The sequence below is a fragment of the Chinchilla lanigera genome, unplaced genomic scaffold, assembly GCF_000276665.1.
Source record: "Chinchilla lanigera isolate Chin_1 unplaced genomic scaffold, ChiLan1.0 scaffold00075, whole genome shotgun sequence".
Classification (NCBI taxonomy): Eukaryota; Metazoa; Chordata; class Mammalia; order Rodentia; family Chinchillidae; genus Chinchilla; species Chinchilla lanigera.
This window is the reverse complement of record NW_004955476.1, coordinates 8,858,387-8,868,902: the sequence shown is the minus strand read 5'-3', so window position 1 is coordinate 8,868,902 and position 10,516 is coordinate 8,858,387. Positions and strand designations below refer to the sequence as shown.

Here is a 10,516-nt window from a genome sequence, read left to right as displayed (position 1 = left end):
ACGTAACTTTGTAAATGCTGTTATGAGTGACCTAAGGAACAGATACACAGGGATGAATCACTGAGAGAATTTGAAAATAGTATGACTGGACCCTTACTGTCAGATCAAGCTGTTATTGACCCAGGTGATCTGTGGGCCTGTGAGCCAGAAATCCATGTGGTTAACAGCTGATACTGCAGTATCTGGTATCTGAATCACAGTTAAGAGGCTGGTGTTATTACAGCTAAAAGCTGGTCACTGAACGTGGTGCCCAGGGGAACTGTGCAAAGTGGACTGCCCACGCCCTAACAGTTACGCTGACCCTCACAGGCTTAAAACTGACCTCTGGAAACGGTCCACCTGAATTTACATCACATGAGTCTTAGGACACCCAGAATACAACTGACTGCACACTGGGGTGGTTTGCAAATCTTTATTGTTTGACTCTAAGGCCTAAAATATATCTGAAGAGGAACAGAATTTTAGAAAGAGACAGAGGACCTTAAAGACCCCACAGTTCGGTAACATGAGTTATCCAGCATGTTTATTGTGAATTATTTCTCCTCCTTCGATTTCTATTTGCTCATAGAGCCACTTGCGGTCACAGCGGCACTCAGCTCCACATTTGGTCGACCCGCAGGCAGGGCATGCGTAGAAACACCCCAAGCAGTCCTCGTCGAGGCAGTCGCAGAGGTCCATCCCGCTGAAGATCAGCAGACCCTGGCTGTCATAGACCTTGCTCTTGGCTGGTATGACTTGTCTGCAAGAGAAGCACAATCGGTTGTACCTCACACACACTGTCTGTGGATCGCAGCTGACATGAAGGTTAACGAAAAGCGTTTGAGAGAATATACGGACCAGGGATGAGGTCCTGCAAAGGCGGTATCTGCCAGGCCTCTGTACGGCCCCCTCTACCATCAGCGAATTAACTCTACACCCAAGAGGTGACCCAGCTCCAAGGGTGGAGAGAGACCCAGAATGCCTGACTGTAACACTCAACAAAAAACGAACGAGAACTTCCCCCACCTGAGTTTAATTTATGTTAAAATGCTTTTTCCTTTACTATGAACAAAAAGAGTTAACAGTAGCTCATTTACTGGCTACCAATCTCTTCCTGCTTTTTAAATATTAAATTTTTATTTTCGTCACAGTGTATTAACTTTCTGGTTCTTATAATGTAATTAACCCACTTATTCCTTAATGGCCTCTAAAAAGTCTAGGCTACAAATATATAAATCACTTAATGGAAAATTTTAACAGATGGAATAAATTTGACATAGGCAAATGTAGATTGCACTTAAAAATAATTCTGGATGTTGTACTACTAATATTTGTTTGCTATTTGTATTTTAGAAATGTTCAATTTAAGTCATATTTTAAACAATTTAGTTCTTCCACTCATTTCTGTTGATAGTAACAGAACTGATTCTGTTTCAGATATGCAAAAAATAGAAAGCAATCTTGCATTTCCATGGTGTAATTACCTGCTGGCAGCTACTCAGAGCTGAGACCTATGGATAAATATCATCACTGCCTTTCAAGACTTGCATTACCTCAATTCTCAGGTGTATGTTTCCACCATATCTTGCCCACTTTATTGCTACCTTCTTAGCAATAAACCTTGAGTTAAAAGAGATGCTTTAATTTTATATGAATAAAATCAAGACAGACCACTGGAGGTTTTTTTTTTTACGAATTTCCTGTTACCTGATTTAAAATATTTATACAGAAAACTCAGAAAGACAAATAAAGGATAAGGCAGATGTGAAGGGCAAGTCGTGACACAGCCCACCTGTCTGGACCAGCGGACGTGTTTTTCGTGAGCCTTCTCTTTTCCCTTTTCCCAGTTTCCGCAGCAAATTCAGTTTGCTTTCCTGGGTTTGTAAACTGGAGAGACCTTAAAGCTTTAGCAGTTCTTCCCTGAAGAAAGATAAGCAAATGGGCAATTCAAATCTCGACGTCAGACAGTAAGTAAATAGTTCAATGTTAACCCAGATTATTCCTTAGCTGGGAACATGGGGACACACGTACACTCAAGAAAAAGGTTTCAAAGGCCAAGTGCAGGAAAATTTACATCACTTCGGACTACATTCCAACTTTATAGTTTAACGTACTGAAAGCATTTTCATTATTTCAGTGTTGGTCTGTGGCACAGGGGGGCAGCAGAGAATTAGCACTGGGGACCTGTCCCTCTGCTGTCCTGGGGTGTGGCGGGGAGGCAGAGGGACTGTGCACAGCCAAGGGCACATCGCCCGGGCTGCTGGGAGCAACTCTGGATCCCTCAGAGGGGAGAATCTGGTTTCAAATTCGGAAATTGTACTGTAATATTTTAAAAAGCTCTGGTTAGATAAAATTTTGTGCTTAAGAGTTCGTGTTTGTTACTTGGGGAAGCAAAAGTAAATGGTGTTTCCAAATGTTCTCGTACACACATGGTCAGGACTAGGTGGAAAAGGCAGGGTGGCAAGCAAAATAGACCCATGGGCTGGGGAGAAGACACGGACAATGACAGCGTCCATCCACGAGAAAAAAGAAAGACGTGTTCCGCGCATGCGCCAGCTCTCCGTGATGAGGTGACCATTACCCAGTGCAAACGTGGACCACAGAACAGATGGAAACTTCAAAAAAATCAACACTAGGCCCTGGAGAGATGGCTGTGAGAGGAGGACAAAAGGAAGTAATACATAGAACTAAAAATACTGATTATTTTTTAATTTGGTTTATTAATTAAAAAGAAAAGAGGTGAAAAATATTCCAGCAAAGAAGTGTGAAATGACTGTTATGCAAAAATTCTGAGACATGTACTTGACGATACTTGTCCTTGTTTCACGTGAAAGACAGCTCTGTGGAATCTTGGGCTGTTCTGGTTTTACGGTTAGATGACGTGCGTGCAGGCGTGTGGAGAGGGAAGAGAGGTATCAAATACCAACACTTCACAGTGTAAAAATGTATGCCCTTTGACCACAGGGTACCTTAAGTTAGCCTTGACCAGAACAATAGCTGGAAGCAAAGGAAAGTCACAAGTATGTAAAAACCCAAACGAGAATGGCATAGTACCAAAAAAGAAAGACTGAAATGAAAATTAAGTATTACAAATCACTTCTCGGATCCCCATTTAAAGCAGTGACCTCCAAGGCCTTCACAAAAGAGGAGTTTTTCCTGGTACACAGTCCCTTGCTGACTGGCATATTATGTTTACTTTGTTATTAGAACAGAAATCAACTTATGCCAGTCCTGGCTTTGACAGCATGTTCTAGAAGCCCCTCGGAATGGGCTCACTCGTTCACTCTTTCCCAAACCTACTTTATCACCCAATCTTGAGCTTGGGTACAGGGAAACACTGTGAAACACCATCTACTCCACCCTACCCATTTAAAATTTGAATTTTCTAATGAATAATGTGAACTGATTTCCTTGCAGGTAGTTGAACTTCCACACTGTAGATGTCACCTGTAGAACACAATGACTACTATACATACATCAGATTCCGGCTTTCTTTTCTGGCGGTCCTCAGAATCCACATCCACACTTCCATTGATGATCTGTGTACACTTTGGACAAAGCTTCCAACCAGGCACCAGCTGCCTTCCAAATTTTGCACTCAGAAAAGTGGCATCATCCAAGTCAATGACATGCAGATTCTTTTTGGCTAGCTTTTTATGGATGTTAAATGGGTCACAACACGACTTCTGCAAATCCTCAAACCTGTCAATGTAAATTTTTACGTGATGGAAGCAAATCGTATTGTTCCCAGACAGCGTCATCCCAGTGCGGAGCTGAAGTAAAAGCATGTCATTCGATGACAGCTCCTGCAGAGTCCTGAAGCCCGTGTGCCGAGTGTAGTAGGTTTTGTGGCACTCGTTTGTGGTGCGAAGCTGGACTCCAACTGAGCACGGATCCATCATTCTGGATTCAAGTAAATTCTCCCCGTGCTATTCTGTCTGGAGGTCTCACCTTCGTGGGTCATATGCTGATCACCCTAGAGAAAGCATTAAAGACAGGTTTGTGCTGTAAACTCTTTTATCTGGGAAGCAGAAAAAGCATTTGATAAAACTAACATTTGCTTAAAAGAAAACTTCCAGAAAACTAGGAATAGAAAGTATTTACCAGAAGTCGACAATTAACATTTACTTAGTATTAGGGGTGGAACCCATGGGGGCTCTATCACTAATCTACATTCTTAACCTTTTTATTTTTTAAGATGAGGCCTCAGGCTGGGTGTGGTGGCGCAAGCCTATAATCCCAGCACTCGGGAGGCTGAGGCAGGAGGATCCTTTTGAGTTCGAGGCCAGCCTGGGCTACAAAGTGAGCTCAAGGTCAGCCTGAACTGCACAGTGAGACCCTGTCCAAAAAGACAAAAAAAAAAAGATGAGGCCTCAATAAGCCGCCTTCAGCCTTAGATCCTCCTGCCTCAGTCTCTATGTGCTGCCATGCCTGGCTGAACAATATTATGTTCATTCATCAAGTATGAGAAGCACTGTTTGTAAAATCAAAACTAGAGAACACTTACTATTACAGCTTCTATTTAAGACCATATTAAAAGGTACAGGTTTGAAATGAAGAAAGAAACACACGAAGATGACACAAATACAAGAGAATGATGAGGTTCAATAAACTACTACAACTAGCTAAGAGAATTTAGCAGGGATGCAGGAAACTAAAACCACTGTAAGAGACCTCACACAGCATATCTTATGGAAAACATGCAAGATATTTATGAAGCAAATTATGAAAGACCATAAATAAATGAAGCTAGGCATTTTGAGAAGCCCGAATACAGTAAATATGTTAATTATCCAGGAATTCATCTACATATTTAATGCTATCCCAATCAAAATCCCATCAGACATTCTACCCACCACTCCAGTGGAAGTTAGAACACTGGTCTACACGAAAGAGTAAAGGTCCCAGAAAATCTTGTAGAAAAATAAAGTTACTGACGTACCATTGAGCTATAAGTAGAAGTGTGATACTGTGACAGTATATACAAATGGATGAGGAGCTGGGTATGACAAACAGTACTAGAAGTCATGGATATTACACACTAATGTGGCAAGGATTTTCATCCGCTAAACATATGGGAAAAAAATCAGATGTCTTCTGCACAAATAAAAATAAATTACAGATGGATTAAAAGATTACACATGAAAAGAAAAATTAAAACTGCTTACAAGAAAACAGAAGATTATATGACGTAGTAGTTGGGAAAAGTTTTCAAACAAGAAAGCAAATGTCAAAGGAAAAGCCTGACACATCTGATTATATGCCAGTGGTACTCATCGGTGTGTAACTAGCGGAGAGAAACCGAACCTAAAAGGCACTGTTAGGTCATGTTGCCAAGTATCTGAAAAGCTCCTGATTTCTGAAAGTTGATTTAGAAATGACAATAAAACCCAACGGAAAACTAAACAATTTCCAACAGAAAATTTACAGAGGACAAGGCAATAAATGCATACAAATACACCTCAGTTCTCAGAGACGTAATCAAATGCTATTTCTCAAACATTTGCTTGAAAAAAGCAACAAATGATATTCCTGTGTGGGCTAAGCTGTGGGTGACTCTTAACATTCCCCTTCTACTGCCAGGGATGGAAGGTGCCTCGACTGCTTCAGGCGGGGTCTGGCCATTTCTAGCAGGACTGAATTAGTGCACACACTCTGGGCCTTGCACCTCCACTTCTGGGTGCTGTGCTCCAGAGGAAGTGTTTCTCCAAGGTGAGCCAGTGATACACGAGGACTCTCAGCTGGTGAAAATAAGAGACCCTAACTGTACCACAGGTTGAGAAACGTGCATTACTGTACAGGGGACTCCTACATAACAACTGACATGAATAAATTACAGGAGTCAACACAGGTAAACCTCAAAGTCAATTCATTACTGGAAAAAACTGCCATAAATTATCTAAGATATCCTTAACGTAAAATTTTAAACACATGAAATAGAATCTAAGATTTACGGGTGAAACATGAATACACACTCAAATACGCACAACGTAACAGTCACTGTGTGGACAAGGTTGAGGAGGAAGGAAATTTTCCTCCACACAGATTTACAGAAAATAGTGTCTCGTTACAGGTATACAAGGCCCACTATTTTGCATACATGCTGTCTGAAACTTCGCATGGTAATTTAAAACAAAAGAGAAGGTACAACACACACATGACATGAAAAAATCCTGCTGAAAAAAAGATGTAAACCGTTGAAGTCTGGATGGTGGTGGGGAATCGTGAAATCTAGGATTCTCAATTTTGCAAGTGTTTCTAAGCTTTGCTCCCTAGTTTAAAAAAAAAAAAAGAAAGAAAGAAAAAGAAAAAAGAAACCTTGGAAACTTTCTGATGTGGATGGTTTCTGCAGAGACACAGCAGTTAGTAGAACCAGATACAAAGAAAAGGCTTTCGACTCCTGTGACAAAGACTGGTGAATGTACACTGCTGTTTTAAGTCAAAATACTAAATTTAGAAAGCTAAAAAAACATGTTAAAGTGCTAAATGTTATTGAATATTTTAACTCAAAGTTGTAAATCCAGTTGAAACTGTGCATGTATCTTCTTTTATCTTAGTCAATTTAAAAATTTAGCAAATACAGGACCCAATCTCATGAAATAAAATGGCTTGTATCATACTACTACACCTTTTCTCTTCATAGAGAAAAACTGGGTTAAGATAAACTAAGGCACAGAAAAGAGGAAGAGCGAGATAAGTTACAGAAGGACAAACTATGTGGCAACACATCTTAGCAAAACTGGGATCAGGGCCTAACCTTCAGAGTCAATACAAGGGAAAGTAGATCAACCATCTTGTACCAATTACAGAAATTGCTAATGGTTAGTATCTTATTTTACAAAAAATTTTATTAGTTCACGTTTGCAGTACGTAATGATTACATTCCTCATGGGGAGTAGGTACATACATGTGACACATCTTAATAGTTTATACTTTCCTTTCCCCTCTTCCCCCCTCATCTCTTTCCTGGTCCCCTTTCTCATACGCAAAAGACTTATCTTCTTATTCCCTATTACCTACCTTATGCTTTGGTCTTTAAATTATTGGTACTTTGAGTTTCTCATACAAGAGAAACTGCAATATATAAGGTTGTGTGTCTGACTTACTTAACAGAAAGGTGTCAAGATGCATCCATTTTCTGACAAATGACTCAAACTTCTTGTACTCTGCTGTGTATAAATACCAGTTTCTCCATCCACTCACCTATGTACAGACATACAGGCCACTTTCAAATTAGAGTCTTGTTAATGCCACAGATCCTATTTGCAGGTAACTATCACAACTGGTAACCACTAATCAGTAACTTTTTTTATTCAAAAAATGAATTCTTAGTGCTCAAATTGGGGCTACCCTATCTACATTTGATGAGTATTTTGTGATTTAGTAAATTAATTTTTCCAAGCCCAGGCCCTTGGAGTATTATAATTTTTTTGTGTGTGTGATGTGGGTATCCAACCCAGTGTCTTGTGTATACCAGGCAAGCACTCTACCTCTGAGCTGGAGCCATTTTTTCACAGAAACACTATTACAATTTTTGAAGGAAGATTTGTAGGAATTAAACTACCTGCATAATTACTGTAAATGTTCTATTTTCCAATCAATTATCTCTCAGAAGTCACTGCTGGGTGGAATTATCTACAACTGCTGCTAGATACTAAATGTTCAGCTAAGGTTGAATTTCTGATAATGCACAAGTAACTTTTACTGTACTTATGCCTCAAATATTGCTAAACAGTAATTCATTACTTGTCTGAAATTCAAATTGAACTGAGCTTTCTGTACTTTTGTTTGCTAAAGCTGATATACCACTTTCTGCATCTTCTAGTAAGTAGAGCTCTTTCTTTAGTGCTAGGTCTCTTACCTTCACTAAAAGAAAACTAAGTTATCTCTGAACAAATTATAGGAACTGTTGAGTTTAAAACTAGAATATCCTATCTGATAGAAAATATATTGTCTACTGCAGTAAGAAATGTTTGCCCATGGATTAAAACTCACTGACATATCAATACCCCTCCCTTGAGTAAATGGTCAGGATAAAAGGCAGACATCTAAGCGCAGGCAGTTGTATTTTTAAAGCCCTACGCAGGTTAGCTTCCTGAACCATGATTAGGCAGTCTGCTCAGGTCCTGCTAAAAAAAGTCAGGGTCGATCACAAAGCACAAATCTCAAGCAGTGGTCTATCTTAAGTGGTCACTGTCTGCCTTCTACAAACTACTCTCCAGTCCCTCCTCCTCTGTTGTCCTGTGCAGTGTCCTCATTTCCAGCTCTTTCTAAGAGCTGTCTAAGTTAAAGTTCTGCTTTGGATCTGTTTCCTAGCAACTGTTTCTTTGCTCATTTTGGTTTGTGATCTGGCCTGCAGCTTACAATATTTAAACAGACATTTGTTCTCTTCACCTATAGCACAGGGCTCTGTTCTTCCATGATGACAACCTGCCTAACCTGTCCTTAATCAGCAGTCAGCAATATATTGGTATTTATCATCTATGATCCTGCACTGGCATTCACTGGGACCTAAGGTAGTAATAGCATCTTAGGGCCTGCCCTACACCCACTGAATCAGAATCCGCATTTAAAGAGATGCCCAGACAATTTATAAATGTGTTACAGCTGGTGATGCACTCCTGCAGGTAATTCAATCATTTGAATTGTGTCTGTTAGCCGGGCATGGTGGCACACGCCTGTAATCCCTGCACTCGGGAGGCTGAGGCAGAAGGACTGTTGAGAGTTCGAGACCAGCCTGGGGTACAAAGTAAGCCCCCAGCTGGCCTGAACTGCACAGCGAGACCCTGTCTCAAAAAGACAAAAAAAACAAAAACAAAAACAAAAACAAAAACTGTGTCCGTGCTTCTTCAGACTGATTTCTAGTATCTTATCAGTTACCTGACTGATGAGTTATGAAAGAATTTTCAATATGTATTCATCTATAGGAATGTGACAGTCATGATTTAGCCTCCCTTTCCTTTTTTGGAAAATTATCTTTTCACAAAGGAAAAGATCTATTTGCTTCAGCCAATCATTTTGGTCAGTATATCTAGCACCTTCAATGGTAGGGAAAAAAGAATCTTGTTTCCTGTAATGGATAATGAACAAAAAAACCCGTTGTTAATTTAGATATCATTAATTTGGATTTTCCTCCCCAAACTTTGGAAGATTTCACCATAGTGCATATGAAACCCAAGTGTTCAAATACTATCAAAACTACACCTATTGTTATAGATTTACAAAGACTAGCACTGAACTCCTGAATGGGTTGGTGAGTTTCCTAAGATCTTTGTGTACAGACATCTGTGACAAGTTATATTCTACCTGAGCCCTGTGTCGCTGGTTCTTTAATGGCCATAATGAATGCCCTGATAGAAAACGTAGGATGCCCTTTGTTTACCTCTAGCCAGGCCAGACAAAAACCCTCCCAGTTCCAGTTTCTGCTTCAGGTCTGAATTCATGACTGACTTCCTGAACAGCTTGTACCCAACAGCCAACTACAACAAAAGGCTTATTAATCAAAATTAATCTTCCCCAGGTCCCTGAAGTTTTGCCAATCCGCCACACGGCCTGCAAACACCCGCCCTCCAGAGAGGTGCCGGCCTGGTCTACTCCCAGGGCAAGGCGCCCCTTTCTCACTTCCTCTCCCACTGCTTTCTAGCAATTCACTTCTTTGCTACGCCTCAGATCTTTCCGCAACTTCTTCCCACCTAGTTCCTTCCTCTCCTTCCACCAAATAATCCTTGGCCATAGTCTCACCTTGCTAAGCCCACAACTGTCTGACATTTTCTTCTGTAAAAATTCTGCACTTTGGACTTTCTCCTGCTTATCACTTCTTCAGAATCATGATATAGTACGGTTTGTGTGATTCTGAGATTAACGTTTATCATAGCACGACCAAAAGGATCGAGAGAACGAAATAAACGTACAGCGTATTTATCACACACATTAAGTAGTAAAACAAAAATTGGTTCCTCACAGTTTGAACATGGCCAACACAGGGAACTATTCAGCTTCACTGCAAGGGTTGGGGAAGTTTACCAACCTCGTACAAGGCGGCTTCTTGCCCGACTGAAGTTCTCCACCGCTGAACCGCCAGCGAAATGGCCTGTAACAGGGAATAAACGCCCAGAGGGAGTTGAGGATTAAGGGGGCTCTTCCTCTCCTTCCCGTATGTGCAGGGCGGAGGAGACAAAATAGATTCCAAATGACGACTTCCCTTACCACCGCTGTAACTTTATAACCCGTTCTGCAAGGCGCAGCCGACCAAGACAGTACTCATTAACACAAAGATGCTGAGTGAGTGTGAAAGGGACCTGTAAACGCGCTGTTGAATAAAAACTACTTTCACTTCCTACAAAATAAAGTCTGGACTGTAGCAGGGGTAAGCTGGTCCACACGCCCCAGGTTCGGGTCAAAGCACATTACCTACAAAGTTCTTCTACACTCTACACCTCGGCCTCCGCCTGCGAAGCCCTGGCCTCGGGGCGGCGAGCGCCGACCACCCGGCCCGGAGGGCAGCGGCGGCACCTTCAGGGACGGCCGTCCTCACGCC

The 10,516-nt window shown here is 41.1% G+C and overlaps 1 protein-coding gene across 1 annotated transcript; it reads right to left on the bottom strand.

The window, feature by feature from the left end:
• Positions 1 to 398: 398 nt before the first annotated feature.
• Positions 399 to 10,516, bottom strand: Arl14ep (ADP-ribosylation factor-like 14 effector protein; the record flags this gene model as incomplete). Its single annotated transcript, XM_005401762.2, is given in 5 exon segments — positions 399 to 739; positions 1,772 to 1,899; positions 3,456 to 3,955; positions 10,007 to 10,069; positions 10,186 to 10,516. Coding segments are annotated over 3 exon segments (783 nt in total). The 3' UTR covers positions 399 to 510.